Source organism: Manihot esculenta, chromosome 7 (genome assembly GCF_001659605.2).
Source record: "Manihot esculenta cultivar AM560-2 chromosome 7, M.esculenta_v8, whole genome shotgun sequence".
Lineage (NCBI taxonomy): Eukaryota > Viridiplantae > Streptophyta > Magnoliopsida > Malpighiales > Euphorbiaceae > Manihot > Manihot esculenta.
The window spans coordinates 30,260,551-30,286,237 of NC_035167.2; the positions used below are offsets into that span (position 1 = coordinate 30,260,551).

Here is a 25,687-nt window from a genome sequence, read left to right on the forward strand (position 1 = left end):
TTTTACATTTTATTTTATAGTGATGTTTAACAGCTTTTCTGCTATAGTGTCACATATTTTTTCTCTTTTTATTCTTTTTCTTTTTGTTCGTTAATGATACCTAATAGCCTTTCTACTATAGTGTCAATTGTTTATATTGGGCAGATCCATACGTACGAAGGCGTCAGATATTAATAATATAACTCAATATATATATATATATAAAATTTAAAATATTAAAACAATAAATTTTTAAATAATGTTAATTAACATAAAATGGTCATTAAAATTAGCTGAAAAAAAAAGTTTGCTACCGCATAACTTTACTATTATAAAATTTAGTAGATATTAATAATATAAATCATTGTCATTAATAAGATAAAAAATATAACAATAATAAAAATTATAAGCAATAATAAAGAGTTCTTTTAACTGAATCCAATGGATCTCTTTATCAATTATTTCACATTTAAAAACAAAATCCTTCATATTTGCAAGTGATGGATTAATAAATTAAATTCCATCACTTTTATTTTATTTTATTTTATGTTTTGTGATATCTTGAAGGTGGTGTGTGCAATGATAAAGTAATTAATTAATTTATATATCTAGATTTAGGGTCAATGAACCGGTCGGTTCGATTTAAAATTGAACCGAACTGAATAAATTAAAAACTGAAATTTTAATAATTATAAAAATCGAACCGAACTGATTTTAGTCAGAAACCAAATTGAATGAAACTGATCTGATTCGATTCGATTAAATTCGGTTTGATCAATTTGAATTTTTAATAAATTTTTTATTTTTTACACTTTATTTTTATTATTTTAAATTTTAATTAAAATATTTTAATGTTAATATGATCTAATCTTTATATTATTGAAAATAATATATTATTATCACCAATCGGTTTAATTCGATTTTTTTAATTTTTCTTATTAAAATCGAACCGAATCAAAATTTTTAAAATTAAAAATTTAACTGAATCAAAATGAATAAAAAACTGAAGTGAATTTTTAAATTAATTCAGTTCGATCGATTTTTTCATTTGAACCAAATACTGCTGACTCCTATCTATATCAATATAAATATGGAAATTAATATAAAATATGTAACTATTATTGAGGTACCATAATTCATTCAACCATAATAATTCCTGGAACATCATGTGAGTGACCCATATGGTAGACAACATAGTTGTATATTCATTAATTTATTTTGGTGATATAATGAGATTGGCTTATAAATAGTAAGAGCATTCATGTATTCAACATTCATTGCAATTAATATTTTCTTGATCTTGTGATAGAAAACATGAAATCCTTCTTTGCTTTGCTCTCTCTTTTCTTACTTCTCTTGGTAAGCATCTCTATCATTGGCAATTTAACATTATCTTCCACTCTCTAATCTCTTTTCAATGTCCTAAGATTTATTTATTTTATTTATTTATAGCAGATTTTGAGCAGCACTTATGCAAGAAAAGATGTGGGTGAGTATTGGAGAGGAGACATCAAGGCTCAATCCCTACCAGAGCCAATACAAGAGCTTCTTCATGCTTCTCCAACCTCATCTGCCTCCAATAGAAAAACCAGTTGCGGCATGAGTAAGAATTTTGAGCCGAGACCTGATGTTTCAATTTATCATGATCACATCGGTCTTCAAAAAAAGAATCCGATGCATGAGACATACTCTCTCCAAAAGTTTAAGTCAAGACCTGATGTCACCATTTATCACAATGATATTGTTCTTGAAGCTGAGAAACAATGGAATGAGAAATCATTTCTCAAAAAACTTGAGCCGAGATATGACGTATCAATATATCACAATGATGATGACAATGATGTTCCAGATGGTTTCAAAGGAAAGAAGACATTACATGAAAAATCATTTGTTAACAAGTTTGAACCTGATGTCTCAATATACCATAACGATATTATTCTTGAAGTCCAGAAAGAGCTTGAGCCCAGACCTGACGTAACAATTTATCACAATGATCTCCCAAATGATTTCAAAGGAAAGAAACCATTGAGTGAGAAATCATTTGTTACCAAGTTTGAACCAAGACCTGATGTTTCTATCTACCATAATGATGCAGGTTTTAAAGCAGAGAAGCCATCAGAGGAGAAATCATTTCTCAGTAACTTTGAAGGGAAAGAAGACGTTACAATTTACCATGAGAAATTATAAGACAATGAAATTATTGTCAGTGCATGCATGCAGTGTAGAAAACTTTGAATAAGCTGTCCTATAAGCTCCTGCTGTGTTCAACCTATGTAATAAATGAGTTCTCATGATTTAATTAATGCAAAGAAACAAAATGTGCCCATGTGTGTACAAGTCTGTCAGCTATGTTTTTTCTTTTTTTCTATAAAATTTTTGTTAGCAGAGATCAGAATAATCTGAAAATGGGCTTGCTTTTTTTTTTGGAACCGTTATAGAGAGATAGCTACATCAGACACATTCTAACATGTGAAACTCCAATACAATCATTCAAAATCAGCTAGTGTAGAGCTGTAGGAGGGGTTTCAAGCAAGAGGCAGCCAAGTATCTGCTGGTGTCCCTGGTTCGCAAACCCGTCGGCATATGTATTAGCTTCTCTATAAATATGGTTGACTTGGACGCTCCAGTTTCGGCAAAGTAGTTCCTTGGTTCAATATTGCACCATCAATTGTACAGGGGAAGCTTTGATGGTTCAAAGCTTGAACTAATGCAGGGTTGTCTACTTTTAGTTGCACTTGTCTGTAGTCTGAGTTCCACGCGATCCTGAGCCCATAGACCATTCCCCAAGCTTCGGCTCTGAAGATTGGGCATGTACCTAAGTTAGCCAAGCACCCCACTCGTCCCGTAAAATACCACCCACGCTGGTTTCTCCTGTGCTAGTAATCACGCTGCCATCCGAATTAATCTTAATCCATCCTGACTTGGGAGGATGCCAGACAATGTATCTCTCAACTCTTTGTCTCTTGGAACTGTTTAGGCACACATTAGGAACATAATTCATTAGGTTTTATGTGTACCTGATGATGGCGTCGATAGGATTGTCAATTGTTTTTGTCAGAATTGAATAAATTAGAGAACAAAATGAAATACTATAATAAAGGTTTGATGCCTAGGAAAACCAGCCCAGCCAGAAAAACTCAAACCCAGAAAACGAAATCTACAGGACCATAGCAGCAGCAGAAGATCGAAGCAAGGCCTGACACATAATTTTCAATTCACCGCTCGAAATAAAAAATTTCACAAAAATTTAATTTAATTTTTTTCTATTACTTTTTGTAGAATGAAAGAATTTATTTTATTTTAATTTACAAAAATTTTATTTTCTTCTTATTTGAAATGAAAAAGTAGATTTAATTTTAAATTATAAAAGTTTCATTTAAAAAAAAACACATGCATGATTTTATAATAATTCATTCAAATTTTTTTCATGTCATCTATTTATTATAATTAATATTTAATAAATTGCAATTTTATCAAATAAGAATTAGCATTTACTTTACATTTATTTTGGATTTAAAGCATATTATTAAACTTATTGTTCATTTTCTTGCAGCTGAGGGTTTCAGAAGACTAAAAATGTCAACTTTATATGATGCTTGAGTTAAAGAGTCAAAAAATAAAATAAAATTTTAGGTTTCAAGAGTTTTTTTTTGAAAATGAAAGAAATATTATTAACTCAAAGCGATCAAGGAAATTATATGAGAAGGAGGGACATGAACCCAAACTCCTTGACCTGACTCAGAATGAGCCGATGTTGCTAGAATATGAGCGACATCATTCGCAGACCTGTGAATAAAAGTACATCTTGCTTCCTCATAACTGGATAGAAGCAATTTACAATCTTGAACCAAAAGACCAAAATGTGATAAATCATCTAATGAAGCATTGTTAATGGACACAATAAGAACATGAGCATCCGATTCGAAAAGAACTCGATTCCATCCGCACTCTTTAATCCAGCTCAATGCCTCTCAAAAAGCCACTGCTTCAGCACACTTAACCTCCATCTGACTGCAAAAACAGCCTGCTTTAGCCGCTATAAATCTACCATTAGCATCTCGGACTACACAGCCAAAGCCTAGCGAACTTCGTTGCAAGTTTAAAGAGGCGTAAATATTAACCTTAATCCAACCCTGCGGTGGAGGAGACCAAACAGTCAAAGCCGATACAACATTGGTGCAGCTGGTAGAATCAGAACAGACCCCCCTCCATTGCTGCAAAAAATTCAGTGCCATGAAGAACACACCACTCGCAGTTCGACCCTGAGCTTTCCAAACAACATTATTTCTGTTATGCCACAAAGCCCAACATATCATTAGAATAAGGGAAGCATTCTCCGCAGAAGCAGTAAGGAAGGCTAAAGAGAACCACTCCCTAAGAGAGGGAGCGGAGAATGCAGGCCAACCCAAAGGCGAACTCAACCAGCAACTGCGGGCAAAAGGACACTGAACAAGAATATGTAGGATAGTCTCAGGAGCCTCATGACACAACGGACACATCGAATCAACCGGAACTCTCCTGGACTGAAGCAAAGAGAGGCAAGGAACTACATTAACTAAAGCACGCCAGCAGAAATTAAGCACTTTAGGAGGCACCTTCGTCTTCCAAAAACGACTCCATATCTCACTACCTTCCCTATGTCGAAACTCAACAACCAGAAATCTGTAAGCACTCTTAACAGAATAGTGACCCTTGAACGCAAACTTCCAGCACCACGCATCTGGATGCGAAGAAAGACTTAGAGGGATGTTCAAAATACAACTCCTGTCTCTATCATTGAACAACTGAGCTATTAAACTCTCATTCCATCTATAGCCGATTATAAGATCTGCAACAACAGAAAGAGTACAGTTCGGAGGAGGGAGTGTAGAAACCAATAAGTCGGGCGCCTCTTTCAACCAAGGGTGAGTCCAAATAGAAACTGACCTGCCATTCCCAATTCTCCAATAAGCACCAGCTTTAACCAAACTCTGAGTCGCCCATTTTACATAGAAATAATTGTAGATCAATTCAATTAATTTAAATATTAAATTTGATAAAATTATCATTTTCAAATGTGAAGGAAAATCTTTAAAGATTTAAATAAGTCACAAAAATTAAAAATTTTAATAATTTAAACAAGTATAAAACTTGTAAAACGACCATTTGAGTGGGTAGAGGATAGAGCTCACATGCTCAAAAATAGGGGAGAAAAAACATTAAAAGTACTATTGGATTTTAGGTTTTGAGTTTGAAAGTCTTAAATTCAATGCTCTAATTTCTAATTTTTAAAAAAATAATAAAAAAACATTTAATTTTATTAAGTATTAAAAGATACTTTTAAAAATTTCTTAAAAATAAAATAAAATAAAAATAATTGATTTATTTATTATTATAATATAAAAAAATGGATAATAATTTTAAAAAAATAAATAAAAATTAAAGAAAACAAGGGTTAAGGCTAAAAATATAAAATAAATACAAGGCCCAATAAAAATAAGCACAATTAATGTAAAGAATTTAGCAACCATTCAAGTCTCCCAAAACCCCAGCCAAGAAATATTGTCAACTCATATGATTCTGTTCTGGTAGAAAATTGGGCATCCAAAACATGAATCACATAAAATATTAAAATTTTATATTTAATTATAATTTATTTTTAAAATAATTTATCCAATTAAACATAAAAATTTAAAATTTTATGTTTATCATAATTATAACCAAAAATTTTAATTTTATATCTTAGTTTTTTATTTTTTTTAATTATAGCTAAATCTTAAAATAATTTTAATTTAACTTTTATTGCAATAATTTCTAATTTAAATTTTAAAATCTTTAATTTAAAACTTTTTAAATTTAATGATTATTCAAAATAGAAATTTTAATTTTAAAATTAAATATTAAAATAATAAAAATTAAGTGTGTTTAAAGTATATTGTTAATTTAAATTAAAGAATTATTTCCCTAAATTTAAGTAAATATTAAAAAAGATAAATAAATTAGAGTATATTGTTAATTAAAGTTAAAGAATTATTTTCATAGATTTAAGTAACATTCAAAAAGGATAAATAAATAACACAAGCTAACACATGCAATAATTTAAAAATTTTTAAAATTATTTTAAATATTGATTATAATTAAAAAAAATAAAAAGTTGAATATAAAATTAAAAATTTTAACTATAATAATAGTAATTAAACATAAAATTTTAGACTTTTAACTCTAATTAAATAGATTATATTAAAAATTAAAGTAATTTTATCATCTAAAATTGAAATTATGATTAAACTAAAGTTTTAGTTTCTACATCCAATAGACCAAAACTGAAAATTATTTGTTTCCTTTGAACCATAACAACCCACCCTAAGCAAATTAAACCAAAATACACATATCTAAGCTAATCCTTCTTCTTCCCGATTCTCTGCCTTAGCTTTCTTCTTCTTCTTCTTCTTCTTTGTGCAGTAGATGCTTGGATTTGTACTTGATCAAATACTCATCATCCCAGCCAAATGCAGTTCTCAATTCAGAAATGAATGAAAAAGAACTGTTTTGGGGAAAACAGAGCAAACACCCTCATCCATGAAGTGAACAAGGATGGCTAAGCACATACAATACAGTATTGGAAACAAACAACCAACTCCTCTACCAAAATATATGGGTTCAGGAGCAACAATGCAAGTATGAAGTTTAAAAAGATTCCTGCTCTCAAAAAATAATTGCTAAAGGTGGCAATTATAAGCCTAACTGAAATCAGGCTTCTCTGGATATGTGCAACCTGACCTCTGGATGATCACATTTGATGCATAGCATCCAGTTCTTACACAGTCTTCAATTGGTTTCTCTTGCACCAGCTGTGACAAAAATCCACCAACAAATGCATCCCCTGCCAACACAGAGAGTTATTGTGAATTTTAGGAAATAGAAGAGTAATATTTTGCCCGATTTACACAACAATTTGACTGCAGTATTACTGAAACAAGTAAGTGTTTTGATTTATTATATATTTCTCATCACTGAAAGCTTAACTCTCCTAAGCTTTTCTCACACGTATATCATCAAAAAATATGATTACCAGAAACCAACTTGCTACATCGACTAATTTAACCGGTCTCGGTGCATGCAACACTTTGAATATATAACTAGGTTCTCGTGCAGTAATATACAAAGCGGCACTTTAATTACTATTAAATTCAATTGAAGCATGCATTACAAAGATTTTTTTTTTTTTCTACTTGATATCTTCGGCAAGAGTGAAAAAGACTTGAAGATGGAATAAAAGGACAAACCTGCTCCATTTGTATCTACCAGCTTCTCCTTGGGTAACAAGATTACAGGGAATAATCTCACCTTCCCATCTTCAGCAACGACTACAGGATCAGCGCCTTGAGTAATAACAGTAATTCTCTTATGTGTCCCTGATGCCTTGTGCCACTGAGAGATCTTTATAGCAATCTCCTCAACATTATCAGTCTGACGAACAAAAACAATACAGTGAGGTAATTCCATGGGCTAACAACATCATGGAGGTATCTGATTAATCAATGCAAACGAAAAAGGAAAATGTTACCTTCCAACCATGAACCTTAGCAAAGGTTCTGGCTTCAGTCCCATTCCCAAATACGTAGTCCATGTACCTGCAATTAAAAGACATGTGAATGCTGGAAAACTAATGGACTTGAAGAATTTTGGGAAAATTTAGAGTATTCTTTTATTTAACTCTTAATCTTTATAATTGGTCTACATGACTATTTATACACAAAGAATTATATCTAAGCAGGAAACAAATAATCAGTTAATAATTACAGAGATAATTAAGAATCCTAATCAAATCAAATCATATCCCTAAAATCAGCTAGGATCAGTAAATAAGTCCACAGGACATTATGAGCAAACAGCAAAGATGGAGGCAGGAATCTTACGGTAGAACTTTCTCCTGGGCATCCTTGAAGAACTCACAAATGAATGGGGCAGAAAGGTTCATCGAAAAGACCTGAAAATGCATGAGTCAAGTCAGTAACTGACCCTTACAAAATTGCAATAATTAAAATTTTACCTTGTTGCGTGCAGCAGCATGTTCAGCAACAAGTTGAATGGACTCAGGAGAGACAGTAAGGAAAAATCCAGCAATATAGAAATATTTTGCTTTCTCAACTATATAAACCGTTATTTTATAGGTTAGACTAACAAAAAGCATAGACACCAACAGTACACACACACCCAAAAGAAAAGGTGAAAGAGTCAAGAAAGAGCAACAAACCTAGTGCCCAATTTTCTGGTCTTTTCAAATGCTCAGATTTGTAACAATTTGCAGCCGACAAATTTGCAATAAGTGATCTGCACAAAATATTTTACCCAGCATACAAATTATAAGAAGAGATATTGCTGGTGCTGAATTTTATGTTTTAAATATCATAGCCTTTAGGAATGATATAAATAATAACTGGCATACGCACACCAATACTGTGAAAAGAAACTTGATATAATGCAGAATGGGATACATAGTGGTAAACCACCAGCATGAATCTTTTTGTTTTTTATAGGTTGGATCTTTAGAAGACCTTTAGTGATACATTTAGTTTGATTAACTAGAATAGCATTATGGTCATATTCATAATAAACAACCTCATAGTATCAGCACATTAAGCAATAAAGAATTGATTGTTGTACAGATGGACCACATATATTTAAGAGACAGTGTCAAAAGGTGAGGCAATTCATTTATTAACATCTCACAACAAGAAAAAGTGGCCATCAAATGCACAAGGCTTAATTAACACTGCAAATTAGAAATATAAGCTAAAAAGGTAAACTGACCTCTCACCACCAACAACACAAACAGCACATGTTCCTGTTGGAGCAGTCTCATCCTCATAATAATGTACCTGATAAGCACTCTTATTAAACTTAAACACAAGAGATGACCTAAAAACAGGAAATAAAAGAAGCAGAGTAATTACATTGACACCAGCTTGCCTTGAGTTTTTCTTCATCTCCTCTCCAAACTTATCCTTTCCAATACAGCCCATATAATTTGTTGCACCAGGAATTTGAAGCATCCACTGCAAGAGATATAACAGCGGAGGAAAAATAAAAGAATGAGATCCATAGAGAAGCATAGTCAAAATCTCTACCCTGCCAAACGATAATAGAAAGCAAACCTGAGCAACTTTGATTGAGTTTTGAGTAGCACCTATAAGGAGCACAACAAAGCAATCCTCATCAGTTGACAGACATCAATAGATCTTGTTATCCAATAACTTGTACAAGAAATATCTAAACAAATGGCATGGTTAAATATCCAAATTAATAAAATTATAATTTTACCTCCAGCAATATATTCTACATTGTCTTTGCCAGCCATTTCTTCATACCTGCAAAAATACCATCAGGAATGGAATTAAGAATTAATAAAATATTTCACACTCCTAGAAAAACTCAAAGATTGAGCTAAACCAATGAAAACATGCCAAGAAAAGGGGGGAAAAGATAATTAAAGGATGAATACCATTTCCCAGTAAGGCATAAAAATTATTCTGTTTCAATCACTGATGGTTTATGAACAATCTGATAAAGAAAAGATTAATATAAATTAAAGCATAATGGAGCAGGAACTTACATAGGCAAGTGCTTGTCTTCAGCAAGGATAGCATTGTTTAGCTTGATCTCATATCTGTTAGAAAAAATTAATTCACAAAATTAAAAATTTGAAAGGATATTCAAGGAGAAAAGGAAAAGAAAAACAATAAATTGAACATAAAGCCAATCTATTAGCAAGTAAACATGGAGAAAGACTTGCCTACACCCAGGTGTTTATACACCACAAATCTAAAAATGCCATATTAGCTGCTTAAAATTATGGTTTACTCAATAGATGTATGATACATACAAGAAGTTTCCTTAAAGAAGTTATTCCATGAATCTGTTTATGCAACTGTTTAAAAGAACTCTAATTTGCATAAAAAGGAAAATATAAAAAATAAAAAGTTCCTCACTTCTTGGAAATGCATTTACATTTCAGTTCAAACAACCAATGAATACAAAATTCTGAAAGAGAAAAATTCACATAGAAACAACAATTGATCTTGGAAGCTACAGATCTGAAACCTCAACGAAATCCACAGAGACTAAATTAAGAAGTATCCCATTTTCACTTTCCCAAGCAGCAGCACATAGCAAACAAACAATACGAAAAGAGATCAAGAGTGAGGAAATGAATAAGAATTGAATAAGAGAAAGAATTTTAAACATGGAGAGCTACAAAAGAGAGCAGAAAACTAACTTGTTAAGGAAGTGTTCGTCGACGACAGCAGAAATGTCGAGAAGAGGATTGCCCATGCCCAAGAGGATACCTTCGTAAGCCATTCGACGGAAGGTTTCTGTGGTTTTAGCGAGAGAAGTGGACTAGTGAGAAAGAAGTGAAATTGTGTGAGATCTCAGTGGAAAGAAAGTTTATTTGAATTAAAATTAAAAGAATCTTATAATACAGTTAAAAATTGAGAGACATTACTAATACAATAATCAAAATAAAAAATTATAAAAATACATGCATGAGTTATGGTATAACAGGAATGAAAGATTGTGGGTCAATAAAGTTTTGTCGCCTAATGAAGTTAATCATGCTGCTAGTTCCTATGTTAATGATTATGTGGCTTCAATTGTGACTCAGTCAAGGACGTTATCCCACCCATATGTTTCTTGTGTGCTCCCGTTGCTTGAGGCTATCACTCTTGAAGTTGATTGAATTGCATTCATTGATTGTGCAGTCTTTACTAGTGCTGATTTGTTCGGTTTTGCAACAGTATTTGAGAACTTGGAAGGCTTGTTTTCCATTGCAATTTCGAGTTTCTATGAGGGGGTGGGCAATCTGTTATTACTGAAACTTTGGCCTTGCGTCAATGTTTATCTTATACTAGAGATTGTTTTCTTCAGGCTTGTTGTATTTTTACGGATAACCAATCCTTAACCTTGACTATTCGCTCTCCTCTAGATGACTTTTCGGAGTTCGGATTAATTGTTTCTGATTGTTAGGATGCTATGCAGTCTCATGGTAATATTCATGTTCGTTGGGCACGGCGTTCAGAAAATAGAGCCGCCCATTTATTAGCTAGAGAGTCTTTTCAGCATGGTAGATTCAAGATTTGGATTGACATTCCTGATTGTCTCTTTAATTATTATTCTACAAGATAAATAAAGTCTTTCTTGATTAAAAAAAAATTATATATTTATTTAAATAATAAAATCAATGACATAATATAATAAATTAATAAATAAATACTTATTTTAATAATATAAATATATTATATAATATATACCTTTATTAATAATTATACACGTCAATAGCTACAACTATCAAAGTTTTATCAAGTACTTAATATAAGTCAACTAAAATAACTACCAACTAACTATTACAACTATTAAATATCCCTTATTATTAGTTATACTCAACACTTAAAACTTAAATTATATTCTATCTGTCTCAGGTTTTTTATTCACTTTATTTTTATACACGTATTAAAAAAATAATTTTTTATTAATTTTTTAATTATATCCACCATAAAAATATTAAATTTTATTAAATATTAAAAAATATTTAAAAAAATTTCTTACCCAAGTTAGGAGGATTATTGTTTTTGAAATTTTTGCAAAATATAATAATATGTTAAATGATAAAAATTAAGATATTTTTGCAGACTTTTAGTTTTTGTTAAAGTTTTAAATTTTATTAATTATATATTTAAAATTATTTGAATTAAACGATTATTTTTTAACTTATAAAAATATTTTATAATTGAAATTAGAGTTAATAAAATTAATTGGTATCTTAATCAGTATGTTATGTTAGCAATTTCAAGTATTCCGTATAAGAAAAAAAAAACAATTTTAGATATTCGAGTTCTATTTGAAATTAAAAAGAGAAAGGAATTTTATGTATTTTTATTTATTAAAAACTCAATTATTAAATTTGAAATAAAATTAAAGAAAAAGTTAAGAATATATACTGAAAGTCGATGATAAATTAATAAAAGCAAAAAAAAATTCAGTAAAATTTAATTATAAAAAATCTCCAATTTAGAGAATTATTTACTATTTTATTACAAATTTTTAATGTTAGCAATTTGATTTTTTTTTTCTCCAATTCTGAAAATATATGAGGAATATATTTATATTTTTAATATAATATATAGATAATTTTCATTTTTAATAATTGGCTTATAACAAATTATGTCAGAAAATTTTTAAACTTATAAATGGTGTATTTATTTTTAAAAAATATATATACCATTTAATTTTAATTTTAAAATTATTTAAGTTAAAAATATTAATTTATACTAATATTTAAAAAATCTTAAATATTATATGGTTTTAAAATTAAAATAACCTTATCTTTTATGTATTTAAACTTTATATTAAATAATAAAATGTGATAAATAAGACAAATAGGACATTTTTAAAATGAAATAAAAATAGTTCTGATTTTCAATTTACAAGAATTGAATAGTGGTTTGAAATTTCGGATACTTAATTTTTTTTTAATAAAACGTTAACTTTATTAAAATTTAATAACGATGAATTCTGAAATATAATTATGAGATGAGAAAAAAATTTTAACCAAACTCAAAATATTATAATTAATTCGAGTAAATACATGAATTATCATTAGTAGACTTACGAATAAAATTAATAGAAATATAAATTATTTTTGAGATAAGAAAATAATAAATTATAACAAATAAATTGTAAAATAATTATATTTAAATTTTCATTAATTAATTACATACAATGACATTTTAGTATTTTTTACATTTGTAATAAATTAAGCAAATAAATATATTCAATAGTTAATTTAATTATTAAATATAATAAATAATTGATAGTGGTAACTAATAATTAATTCCTAATTATACCGAAATATCTTAAATGTTTAATAATAAATTTATATATGTATATAGTTAGTAGTTTGATATATAATATATTTATAAGATTAAAAATATATATATAATTATAAAAAATAAATGTATGCAAAATTTATAAAAAATTTAATAATTAACTAATGGTATAAAAACAAATGTATATAGAATTCAAGATACTACTCTTGCACATTCATTTTAAATTAAAAAATAATTTATTATACTCGTCAATTTTATTAATTTATTGATTTGAGCGCCAACTATTTTATATGTTCTCTCTTATGAATTAAACCAATCAAAATTAAGTTTTATTTTCAAACACGGAAATAAAAAAACCCACAATTTGTATATTTTGCATTTATAATGAACAGACAACAATTGTCCTTAGAAACAAACACTTATTAAATTTCTACCAAAAGCAAGTACAGTATCTACACGCCCATACAATCACTTATGATGGTAACTCATAGCTAACAACCATTTTGAGTGGCTAGAATATAGTTGACTGTTTTATTAAATTTTGTAATTCAATATCATATTTCCAATCATCATTAAGCCTATCCATTATTTTTTATCAGTATATAATATCAACTAATTCAAATTTTTAGCCGTTAGGTCCACTAAAAGAGTAAAGTGTTAATCCCAAATTTATAATAAATTTCAAATAACTTTGTGTATAAGCTTATAATAAATTTGCAATTTATCTAGAGGAACATTTGATAGTCAGAGCAAGAGAAATTTATGAAAACAATACTTAATCAAATCTTGATTGCATATCTTGTTATACACTTGCTGAAATTCAAAGTACAAAGAAATCAAGATTCTTTCAAGTATAAAAGAAAATAAACATCATAAACACAGTACAATTTGACATTACAGTTTTGAAGTTACAGATTAACATGGCATATGCAACCTTTATATATTTTTTTTAAAATAAAAAAAAAAAAAAAAAAGAAAAAATAGTTCTTAGGAGATGGGAAGAGGAGCACCATTCCACTCCTTGAGGCATTCAAGCATAGGATCAATCATCTTCCCTGCACACATTGCCGAGAAAACCTTATCAAACTCTTCTCCCGGCGACCGGACTTTCTCGCCTGTGAGCAAATTGGTACCCAGTTCTTCTCTCACAAACTTGTACAATGGGTATGATCTGCATTCTTTGATCCTGTTAGGAATAGCTGGATTTTCATTCTCACATTCAATCCTGCAACTTTCAACTTCTTTAGGCAAAATCGCCTTGAGTTCTTCTTCAAATGCTGCAATTTTCTGGAAAATTGAGGTGCTAGAATTCTTCTCCTTATCACCATTCATCAATGCGTGATCTACAAGTACTTGTCTTAGCTTTTGCATTAATGGGTACGTTGCACTGCATGGATCATCACTGTAGGCAAAAACGTATTCTCTGTCGATGACTTTGAGAAGATCCTTTTCACAGAATCTTGATGGGTGAAGCTCGCCATTGATACCCATTGTGAGAACTCTTTTGGCAACTTGACTCACTGTGTTCTTCACAGTGTTTTTCAAGTTCTCCTCTAAGTGCCTCAGATCAATGGCTTGGCAGAGAGCAACTAAGTAAGTTGAAGACATGAGCTTCAAAATGTCGACAGCTTCAGCTGTTTTTCTTGCAGAAATCAAACCTAATGAGTTCACATCCTGGTTGTGCTGCTCTGCACTTTGAACATGGTTGGTGACAGGATTTGCAAGGAATTGAAGCTCTGAGCAGTAAGATGCCATGGCAATTTCAGCTCCTTTGAACCCATAATCCAAGCTTGGATTTCGGCCGCCGGTAAGATTTGAAGGCAACCCATTATTGTAAAAGTCATTAACAAGCTCAGAGAATTGTGCAAACATGAGTTTCCCAATTGAAGCAATAGCTAAACGAGTGTTATCCATTGAAACACCAATTGGGGTTCCCTGGAAATTTCCACAATGTAAGGCCTTGTTCCTTGAAACATCAATCAATGGATTATCATTCACAGAGTTGATTTCTCTTTCAATCATTTTGGTTGCTGTTCTGATCACTTCAATCTGAGGGCCTAGCCACTGAGGAGATGTTCTGAGAGCATAACGATCTTGTCTAGGCTTTTGCAGAGGATCAATTTCATGAATCTTTTGAGCTTCTTTAATATAAGAGCTGCCATCTAAGATATGTTCCATGATTGCTGCAGCTTCAATTTGTCCAGGGTGATGCTTCAATTTATGTGTTAAATGATCAGTAAACTCTGGCTTTCCTTGCATAACTTCTGCAAAAATTGCTGATAAAACTTCTGACAGGATTGCTAAAACATTAGCCTCAAAAAGCACCAAAGAAGCTAACCCAGAACCAACTGCAGTTCCATTGACTAGAGCCAGACCCTCTTTGGGCTGCAATTCAAAAAATCCACCATTGATCCCAGCTAGCTTAAAGGCTTCAGCAGCATCCAGGGATTCTCCGTCGGGCCCGACCGACTTGGAATTGGGCCGGCCAGTCAAAAGCCCAGCAATGTAGGCCAATGGGATTAGGTCACCAGAGGCAGTGATTGTGCCTCTGAGAGGCAAACATGGGGTGATGTTGTTGTTGATGAACTTGGAAATAGCTTCCAAAATTTCAAATCTTATGCCTGAATAACCTTGTAATAGAGTGTTGATTCTCACCAGCATTGCTGCTCTTGTTCCAGAGTGAGGCAATGTGTGGCTAGATTCTGCTCCATTTCCAAAAATCCCAGCATTCAAGAACCTGAAATAAAAATTTTCAGGTTAATGCTTACATATTAAACAAAATAAATATCTAAAAGAAAAAGTATTTGCAGCCATGAACTTTGACCCAGATTCCATTCCGAGAGAAAAATATTAAATTTTATTAAATATTAAAAGATATTTTAAAAAATTTATTAAAAATAAAATAAAATTATAATAATCGATTTATATATTATTATAATATAAAAAAATTAACTATAAATTTAAAATAATAAAAAAAATTGAGAAAAATTATGAAACGAAATGTATTATTGCACTAATTAATATCTTCATTTTTGCACCTGAAAAGATTGACTTTTTAGTGGGATATATGAACGGTCTAACCTCAAGTGACCTAGACTATTTGGCAATGCAATTAATTTTATTTTTTTAATATGAATAAATAATTTTCATTTTTAAAAAAAAACTAATTTAATGATACAATACTATTTTTTATATTATTTTTCATTAATTATTTCAATTAAAATTCAAATTTTAATGAAAGCTGGCCCTGCATATCCAATCTGTTCAGGCGATGCATGAATCTGAGAAACTTACCAACTTTCTCATCCTGATTTGTCATCTTCTTTAATTATTTTGTCCCTTTTATAGAAATTATTAAAAAATTAAATATTTACCAAATTCTTTATATGGTAACCCATCAATATTTTTAACAGTGAAATTCAAATTTAAATATATAATTTATTTTTCTTTCATGCAAGCCTTGTGATCTCCCCAACTACCCTCTGCTTAATAAAAAAACAGTAACTAGCTCAAAAATAAAAAAATATATTCAGTGAATTTATTTAATTATTTATTTTTACCTGATGAGCTCTCTCTGAAGGGCACCTCCCTGCTTGGTTCTTCTATGGGACGTTGCGCCAAAGCCAGTGGTGATGCCATAAGTATCAGTTCCTTTGTTCATGGAATCAAGAACCCAGTCACTACTAGCCTTGACCCCGGCTCGAGCAGCCTCAGATAGCTCAACCTTGACACCAGAGTCACGGTTCGCAATTGCCGTAACTTGGGCTACGGTCAGGGTCTCACCACCTAGCCTCACAACAGGCTTCCTGTAGTCATTCACCATGCGCTTGACCTCATCAAGGTGGCTGCCCTTCAATGAGTCCGCAGCCAAGTTCCAGTTCAATGGATCAGGAGTTCCATTATTGTCGTGACAGAAGTCCATTGCTGCTGTTTGTTTGCTGGGAAAGGTGGAAGGAAAGTGCAAGAAAATGATGAAATAGATTAAGGAAATTTTAGGGGACCCAAAATTCCTGAGTGGGTTCAACTAAAATGGTTGCTTTAAATAGAGGTAGAGAAAAGGAGGGTGAAAGAGAGATTATTGAGTGTTGGGTGCGTTGGCCGACGGGTTAGTTGGAAAAGGGATGACACCGTTGGATCTTCATGGGAATGGAGGGGTAGGATTGTGACACGTGGTTGATAAATAGTGGTGACCATGCCCTCAGATGGAACAGAAATAAGTTTCAGATTTAGGAAAATTCGCAGGTGGACCGATCCGATCCACTGTGTATTTTTTTTTTTTTTTACAAAAAATAATAATCAAAAGAGTTAAACATGACATTTTTTATTTAAATTTTTTAATAATATTAAATAATAATTAATTATATATAAAAAAGAAGAAGAGGCTGGAGGTTGAGGGGAGGGGAGGGGTTGGTGAGAAGAGGCACATAAGCAGTACGTCATGCTAATATCTCTCTATCTCTCCTTTCTCAATTTCACCAACCAAATTTTGCATTACAAATTTCCTTCATGCTTTTTTTTTTAAAAAAAGAAGATCAAATTTTTTTATTATATATATATTTATATGTATTTAAAGTATTTATTAATTTATTGATATACATCTATTTTATATATATTAAAAAATTAAAATATATTATAAAAAAGGAAATATAAATTTTATTATTTTAATTATATAGGATTTAAAGCCTTCTATAATTTAAAAAAATTTTCAATGGCAATAATACTATGAATTTTTTCTTTTAGGAAATATCAAAGACATATTTGATTCAATGGTAATATTTATCAAAATTATTGTTAAATTATATCTATTATTAATAGCTACTAATTAATGTCTAAAATGACTATAATTGGTATATCTGAGTTTTTGGTAAATTTTATTTAATTATTATTTTTTATAAGTAAAATAATTAATAAAAATATACCTATTATATTATTCTTTTCGTCGTATAATTTTTATTTATTTTATTTTTTATATATATTAAAAAAATAATTTTTTATTAATTTTTTAATTATGTCTATTTTAAAAATATTAAATTTTATTAATATTAAAAAATATTAAAATAAATATAAGAGATAGAGGGAAAAAAAACTCATATTTGTAAACTTAATAGATTATAATTGATATGTTTTACTATTTTTATACCCATGAATTATTAGATGTATTTAAAAATTAAACCAAATAATTTCTAAAACAGAAACAATATTTTCTTTATTTTGTGAAAAATTCAAATAGAAAAAAAAAATTAAGCTTTTAGAGTTGGTTTTGAAAATTAGGTTTTTGCATGGGAGATGGATGATATAATAATAATTATTATTACACAGTTATCCTAGCTAACACGTGCAGACATGTAATTTGATGTAAGAAATTGTTTATTAGTATAAATCATGTGTTCTTAGGAATAAATAAATAAATAAATAAATATATAGTGGAAAAGCTACCAACCCCATTGTAATAAAATGGTTTGTGGTTGGTGAGATGTTGTGATATGAGTCTATTGTCTGCCCATCTTCCTATATGTTTCTCGTCATCTTCATCTCCTTCACCATTTTTTATTCTCCAACTTGATCAACTTATATTAATTATAAATATTACCTTTTATTTATTTATATGTTCTAATTATTCTATATCAAATTATATTCATTTAATTCATCCAACATATGGATAAATCATGTTATCTACATAAAAATGAATGCCATAACTAAAATATTTTCAATCAAAATTATTAATATCATTTGTTTTTCTTTTGTATTTAGTTTTTATGAATTGAAAAAAGAAATTATATATTAATTCATATATAAATATATTAATGTGGCCGAAAAGAGGTAAAAATAATTTATTATTCTACAAAACAGAGAAAGTGAGGTGATTGGCGCATATGAACAGCCACTCTAACTCTGATGTTCAACTCATTATTTTATTAGAGAGTGTAAGTATAAATAGATTGTTTAAACTTAAAACAAGTGTGTAAGAATGCGTAATTTTAATTTTATATGTGCTTTTTTTTTAGTTGGTGATTTTTCTAAAAATTTGATTATTAACAATTAATGGATAAGAAATTCTGCCCTTATAGACGTAGTAAAAATCTGTTGTATAAGATTTGTTAATGATAATTTAAATATCATGAAAAGTTGAATCAATTATTAAATAGGGCGTATACCATTCTACCAAAAGTTTAAACCGTTGGTAGAGACGCTACTTTAATCCTATATGATCCAGATGTTTACCTTTGCACGCGGTAACCTACCCTTCCCATTTCTGACACTTGCCATATTAAATACCCTTCTTTTCCCGTGGTTCGAGAATCCGTGACCTAATTCCGATACCATTAGAGCGCATGCTATTCTACTAAAAGTTTAAACTGTTAATAGAGGCGCTACTTTAATTCTATATGGCCCAGATATTTACCTTTGCACGCGGTAATATTTTTACATTGGGTGCCACATTAGGGACCGAACCCTCGTCTGACAGTACCCTTGGCTATATATATATATATATATATAAAAGAAAGCGGTTGAAGTTGAATGGTTAAATATGTACATTGAGATTATTTTTGATAGTCATTTTCAATAATGGGTAAGCTATCAATAAGTATCAGTTAGAAATGAAGCAATCAAATATGAAACTTATTATCATTTGATATTGCCAAGAATAATCATGTGGATATGCAACACATGAGGGATCATACACTCTCATTCATCAACTTCAATATATTTTTATCAACTTCAAAAGCAATTAGATTTATCATATCATGTGTGTGATGATGAAGTATATATATTTTTATAATATAGCTAAGTTTCACCTTCCCATACCCTAAATTGATGTATGATCTTAAATTTTATCATATTATTTTAAATAAAAAAAATTCTAAACACTCCAAAATTTTATAATTTATATAATAATATTTTAATTACGATTATAAAATTATTTTGTTTTTTAAATATCAAATTAATTTCTGTTCTGCATTGAATTTATTCCATTTAATAATGCTTAAAAATAAGATTTTCAATTAACATGATTTGATCTCAATGATTTGTGATTAGAATTATTGACTAAAACAACTAAAAAAAAATCATATTATTGACTATTCAAGGAGAAAATATAAAGCTTTTCTTCCCTTCAAATACATTAATTCAAGAATTGTCATAGAAAATATATTTAAAAAAAGGAAGAAAAATAAAATAATTATATTAGGAGTTGTTGAGCTTTAGACAAGTCTTGCTTACCACCAACCATCCTTTGGGGTAGGTGAAGCCGATATGAAAATAAAAATAAATAATAAAAAAAATTGTTGTAAGCAAGATTAGACAAAATAAATTAAAAATGTCAAAGTTTTTGATAATGTGGATGGTTGGTGAGGTGGTTAATATTAGAAATCAATTAGGGTTACACTATTCTATTCAAATTAAAAAAATTAATTAGAAAAAATTTACAGAATTGAATTAATTTAAATTTTGAATTTAATTATTTATTTATTTATTTGATTTAGTTTTTTATTTAAAAATTTTAATTATTTCGATTCGATTTTGATTAAAAAAATCAAAAAATCAAACTGAATCGATTAGTGATAATAGTATATTATTTTTTATAATATAGAAAAATTATATCATAATAAAATTTAAAATATTTTAATTTTAAAATATTAAAGATAAGGTATAAAAAGTAAAAAGTCAACTGATTAAATCGAATCGAACTAAATCAGATCGATTTAATTTGATTCATTTCTATCTAAAATCAATTCGATTCGATTTCCATAAATACTAAAATTTCAATTTTTAGTTTATTCAATTCGGTTCGATTTTAAATCGAATCGATCAAATACCCACTTCTGAAACTAGCCAGTGGTCAAGCGTTTTAATTTTTAATTATTTATTTTTCCTAATTTAGGGTTGAGCATTATTCGGTTCAAATAAAAGAAAATGACCGAACTAAATTTAATTTAAAATTTTGGTTTGATTTTTTATTTATTTCGGTTCAGTTTGATTTTTAATTTCAGAATTTTCAGTTATTTCAATTCGATTTGAATTTAATAAAAAAATCAAACTGAATCAAACCGATTAATAATAATAGTATATTATTTTTTATGATATAAAGATTAGATCATAATCAGCATGAAAATATTTCAATTAAATTTTAAAATATTAAAATAAAGTATAAAAAATAAAAGAAAATTATTAAAAAATCAAACCGATTAAATCAAACTAAATTAAATCGAATCAAATTGATTCGATTCAATTTAATTTTTGTCTAAAATCAATTCAATTTGATTTTTATAAATACTAAAATTTTAATTTTTAATTTATTTAATTTAATTCAGTTTTAAACCGAACTGATGGAAAGTTTAGACTAAACTAAATCAATCGCCTAAGAAAAAATAAATTCTTTAAAATTTCATTTTTATTATAATGTTTTGGAGATAATTAATGAAATCATTGCCTATTTTTTATTTTTTTTTCCAAACAATTTCTTAGATAGAGTGTGATTCTTAATTAGGGAAAAAATTCTTTACTTTTTAATATGGTATCAAACCTTATTATATATACATTTATTGAAAAACGATTATATTAATTTGGTAGATTCATGATATTTACTCCGATAATAATTACATTAATTAAATTTTAAGAGATTTTAAATTTAATATTTTGAACACTCATCTTCTTATTTAAAAATATATATAAATTCAATGGTATTAATTAATATTTGTGTAACTTCACCACAATAATTTTGTTTAATGAAAAATTAACAATTTAAATATTCATATAATAAAACTTTATGTATTTAAATTAAAAGTATATAATCTATCATTTCTTTGGATAAACTATTTTATTATTTTATATATAGATATTATGATTAGATGGCTCAATATGAAAAAATTCAAGTAGTTTAATAAATATTTAATGGAATAAATGGTTTTTTAGATATATTTAGATAATAATTATACGACAAATGGTAATTATTTCCATGAGATAATTTGGGTAGATCATTCAATTAGGCAAGGATCATCAAATTTGTGGTTCTATGGGAAATGGCAACAGAAAATAAAAAAATTCCAATAGCAAACATGATTCATGATTTTAAGAAATCAGATCTTATTTCCATTGAAATTTTTAATTCATTCGATTCGAATTTTTAATTTATTTGATTCGATTTGATTTTAAATCAAACTGATTAAATACTCATTCAATTATTATTAGCACAGTTACTAATATAGCCAAATCGGGCAAAATTAACCTAAAAATAAAAAAAATTAATAACACTAATTTATTATTATTAAATGTGTAATGGCAACAATTATCCAAGGCTGGAAATTTATTATTATTAAATGTGTAATCGAGAGGAAAACAACCTGTAAAAAAATTCAAGTAATAGAGAGAACCCCTAAAGAATTCCAAAGAGAGAAAGAACTGAGGAGAGGCACGGGACCTCTCAGTCTCGTATAGCCAGAGGGGATAGCCGAAGTGAAAAACTCAACCAACTCTTAAAAACCACAATGGATACTTCCTAATCAACAATACCATATTTAGGAAAAATCCTGAAGCCAACATCAGAACCCAACTAAACAAAACAACAAAGAAACATGCAGATCCATATGAAAAAGTCCTCACCAAGAAGTACTCCAGATCTGCCAAGAAAAAAGCTAAAACCTAACTATAAACACCCATGCAGCTCCATATGAAAAAGCCCTCACCAAGACAATCCACTTGCGGGAGGAGGAGAGCTTTCTTGCCAGTGAGAGGTAGGAGGAGCTAGAGTGCCCACAAAAATATAAAAATAAAAATAAAAATAAAAAGGACAAGCCTTAGGAGAACTCAGGAGAGAAAATGAAGCATTGATAAAGACAGAGTGGATTAATATTTGAGGTTGGCTCGATAAAAATTCGAACAGATTCGATTCGATTTCTAAACGTGTCAAATTCGATTTTAATTTTTAAATTTGTTTAATAAACGAATTAAACTTAAACTCCAAAGTGTTCGATTTATTAAAACTCATAAGTGCAGCTCGTATTAGAATTCATAAGCAGACTTATAAATATATTTATGAATATATTTATAAATAGTTTCTTTAAGTAGATTAAGATTAATATTATAAAAGAACTAAGTTCAAACCATGCATAAATTTTTACGAATTAAATTTAAATTTTTTAAAATTTAATTATATATGATGACCGTTGGATTTCCTTACCCCCAATCTTGGGTCAAGATTACGGCCACGGCCCATGAAAGGAAGGCCCGCACGCCCTCTCAAAACAAGCCCAGATCATCAGACCCCTGAGGCCGGACTCCACCAGATTCTTCCTAATCGAGATCGGCTCAGCCCGTATAACCTCCCCACGGATTCCTTCTCCTCCTGGGTTCCGCGTCCAGCCCAGCTCTCGGCCCAGCCCAGGATCCAGAACGAGACTCGTCATACAGCCTGGCAGATCCGCTCGAGCGTACGCACGGGGAAGAATCAAGGCCGTTATGCATGGAGCAGGCGCCTGATACCCTCGTACGCCCATATCTGTATGGCAGACACGTGTGGCCCAATCAGGGGAGAGCCGTTATACGTCACCAGCAAGCAGAAAGAAAGGATAAAAGGGATGCCCCTTTAGAGAGATAGGATGAGCTTTATTCTTGAATACAAAAACCCTTGTAAAACCCCATTCTACTGGATCTCAGATCATCAATTGGCGCCGTCTGTGGGAAACGACGGAGATCTTTTCATCACCGGAGTTTTCACTCTTAACAAAACCCACTGAGATCCACGATGGCTAATCACCAAGAAAGTAACCTTAACGTCCCAAATGACCTAAGCTCTGCCCAAGAGGGGCAACAATTCTCCTTTTCTAGTCCTACGACATTAAACAACCAAACGCCTGTTCCTCTTAATCGCTCGCCAAGTTTGGCAGGGAATACTCCCGCTGTTACCTTGTCTAACCAAGATCTTCAAAACATGGCTTTCCAGCTACAGAATACCGCCCACTAGTTGGGGCAGATAATGCAACAAAGAGGCCTCAACACCCCAGTAAATACACTCCCGGTTGTAGAGGAACCTCAGACCAATGACCCCCGACCTGCACCTGACCGTCTTCAAACCAGCAGCCGCGATACTGAAGAAAGAGGAAGAAAAGCCGGCGAAGAGGAAGGACCGGAGGCCCGAATCCATGCGAGGAGGGCGAGAGAGATGATAGAAAATGAGGAGGTGGATAACTATTCCGCCGAAATAACCGGGTGGACGGGAACTGAAGCAGAGGAAGAGGAGTACCACCTGGAGAAAAAACCCTGCCTGGAAGACGAGAAGGTGGACCAAAAATTGAAGAAATTGAAAGAACAGCTCCTCGCCGAGCTAGGTAAAAAAGACCAAAGCCAAACCTCTTTGCCTACTTCTTCCCCTTTCTCAAAGTGGGTGCAGCAAGAGACTGTCCCTAAGAAGTTTATGATGCCATCAATGGCGGCTTACGATGGAACTGGTAACCCGAGGGAGCACGTCATGAACTATAAGACCTTCATGGAGTTGCAAACTCTGTCAGATGCCTTAATGTGTAAAGTATTTCCAACGACGCTCTCGGGACCAGCGCGGGCGTGGTTCAACAGCCTTGAGGCCGGAAGTATCAGGAGTTTCGGAGACCTAGCCATTCGCTTCATCAGTCGATTCATAGCCGGGGTGCCAGCAGAGAGTAAGACGAGCTACTTGGAGACAGTAAGGCAGAGAGAGGGTGAATCACTCAGAGAGTATGTCGCTCGTTTCAATACGGAGGCCCTGCAGATTCCCGATCTCGATGAAGGAAGGGCGGTAGAAGCAATGCAAAAGGGAACGACCTCTGCCGAGTTCTTCGGTTCCTTAAGCAGGAAGCCTCCGACCTCCCTGGCCGAGCTGATGCAGAGAGCGGAGAAGTATATAAGGCATGATGACGCCTTAGTAACAAGCCAATTTGCCAAAAGGATGACAGGAAAAGAAAAAGCCTCAGAAGAAAGGAGGTCGGAGAAACACGAAAAGAAACACGGCAAGAGGCCCGAGCCATACAAGCAGGCCTGGGAGCGGAGGGACCAAAGGCCTCCTCCTCCACGGGTCCCTGAGTCAAGATTGCCTCCCCCTTGGGTCCCTGAGAAGCCAACTCCACTAAATTCGTCCAGAGCCGAGGTGCTCATGGCTGTCCAAAATAAGGAATTCCTCCAGTGGCCCAGACCTATGAAGTCGGAAGCAGACCAACGGAATCCTGAAAAATATTGTCAGTATCATCGGACGCATGGCCACGACACCAACAACTGCTTCCAGTTGATAGCAGAGATAGAGAGGTTGATAAAGAGGGGGCACCTCAAGAACTTTGTGAAGAAATCAGAGGGACAAAGGCCTCAATCCAGTCCGGCGGTTCAGATGCCGAGGAGAGCAGGAACTGGACCAGTAAACGATTGATCCAGTGGGACCATCAACATGATTGTTGGAGGAACGGGAGGTCGAATGGGCCGCCGAGGAAAGAAGAGAAATCGGGAGGGAGAGACCAGCAGCACCGAGGTCATGCAAATCGTTGACCACTCACCCATGACCATCACCTTCTCTTCAGAAGATGCTCAAGGTATTCAGATGCCCCATGATGACGCGCTCGTCATTGAAGCCGTCATTCACAATTATCGGGTAAAGAAGGTCTTAGTGGATGATGGGAGTAAAGTCAACTTGCTACCATACCGGGTCTTTCAACAGATGGGAATTCCTGAAGAACAGTTGGTCCGAGACCAGGCACCAATCAAGGGGATCGGGGGAGTACCGGTGCTCGTAGAAGGGAAGGTAAAGTTGGCTCTCACCTTAGGTGAAGCACCCAGGACTCGAACTCACCACGAGGTATTTTTAGTGGTCAAACTCCCGTTGAGCT

General features: G+C 31.4%; 4 protein-coding genes across 6 annotated transcripts; 1 reads left to right on the forward strand and 3 right to left on the reverse strand.

Annotated features, from left to right (window-relative positions):
- Nucleotides 1-1,293: 1,293 nt before the first annotated feature.
- On the forward strand, nt 1,294-2,242 carry LOC110619044 (organ-specific protein S2). The gene is made up of 2 exons (XM_021762302.2): nt 1,294-1,338; nt 1,435-2,242. The coding sequence occupies exons 1-2, from the start codon at nt 1,294-1,296 to the stop codon at nt 2,164-2,166; spliced, it is 777 nt and encodes a 258-aa protein (XP_021617994.1). The 3' UTR covers nt 2,167-2,242.
- Nucleotides 2,243-3,950: 1,708 nt separating this feature from the next.
- Nucleotides 3,951-4,912, reverse strand: LOC110619045. The gene is made up of 2 exons (XM_043958160.1): nt 4,906-4,912; nt 3,951-4,807 (listed from the first exon to the last, which is right to left on the reverse strand). The coding sequence occupies exons 1-2, from the start codon at nt 4,910-4,912 to the stop codon at nt 3,951-3,953; spliced, it is 864 nt and encodes a 287-aa protein (XP_043814095.1).
- Nucleotides 4,913-6,214: 1,302 nt separating this feature from the next.
- Nucleotides 6,215-10,413, reverse strand: LOC110618703 (adenosine kinase 2). 3 transcript variants are annotated; one of them, XM_043958025.1, is made up of 12 exons: nt 10,238-10,413; nt 9,575-9,628; nt 9,283-9,329; nt 9,117-9,148; nt 8,916-9,017; nt 8,773-8,840; nt 8,216-8,292; nt 8,012-8,109; nt 7,878-7,948; nt 7,541-7,592; nt 7,245-7,428; nt 6,215-6,841 (listed from the first exon to the last, which is right to left on the reverse strand). In XM_043958025.1, exons 1-12 carry the CDS (start codon nt 10,318-10,320, stop codon nt 6,699-6,701), a joined length of 1,011 nt encoding a protein of 336 aa, XP_043813960.1. In that variant the 5' UTR covers nt 10,321-10,413; the 3' UTR covers nt 6,215-6,698. The 3 variants fall into 3 exon arrangements, with proteins under 3 accessions (XP_043813960.1, XP_021617609.1, XP_043813961.1); XM_021761917.2 differs by having other exon boundaries at nt 7,526-7,592; XM_043958026.1 differs by having other exon boundaries at nt 7,526-7,592; nt 10,308-10,387.
- Nucleotides 10,414-13,604: 3,191 nt separating this feature from the next.
- On the reverse strand, nt 13,605-16,868 carry LOC110619505 (phenylalanine ammonia-lyase G4). The gene is made up of 2 exons (XM_021763008.2): nt 16,406-16,868; nt 13,605-15,582 (listed from the first exon to the last, which is right to left on the reverse strand). The coding sequence occupies exons 1-2, from the start codon at nt 16,765-16,767 to the stop codon at nt 13,833-13,835; spliced, it is 2,112 nt and encodes a 703-aa protein (XP_021618700.1). The 5' UTR covers nt 16,768-16,868; the 3' UTR covers nt 13,605-13,832.
- Nucleotides 16,869-25,687: the final 8,819 nt, after the last annotated feature.

Excerpts from the sequence above, each read along its gene's own strand:
- LOC110619044 (XM_021762302.2), top strand. The coding sequence starts at position 1,294 with ATGAAATCCTTCTTTGCTTTGCTCTCTCTTTTCTTACTTCTCTTG. Across the intron at positions 1,339-1,434 it reads CTCTTTTCTTACTTCTCTTG|ATTTTGAGCAGCACTTATGC; the intron begins GTAAGCATCTCT and ends TATTTATAGCAG.
- LOC110619505 (XM_021763008.2), bottom strand. The coding sequence starts at position 16,767 with ATGGACTTCTGTCACGACAATAATGGAACTCCTGATCCATTGAACTGG. Across the intron at positions 15,583-16,405 it reads CTTCAGAGAGAGCTCATCAG|GTTCTTGAATGCTGGGATTT; the intron begins GTAAAAATAAAT and ends TTTTTATTTCAG.
- LOC110618703 (XM_021761917.2), bottom strand. The coding sequence starts at position 10,320 with ATGGCTTACGAAGGTATCCTCTTGGGCATGGGCAATCCTCTTCTCGAC. Across the intron at positions 9,018-9,116 it reads ACTCAATCAAAGTTGCTCAG|TGGATGCTTCAAATTCCTGG; the intron begins GTTTGCTTTCTA and ends TATCTCTTGCAG. Across the intron at positions 8,110-8,215 it reads ACCAGAAAATTGGGCACTAG|TTGAGAAAGCAAAATATTTC; the intron begins GTTTGTTGCTCT and ends CGGTTTATATAG.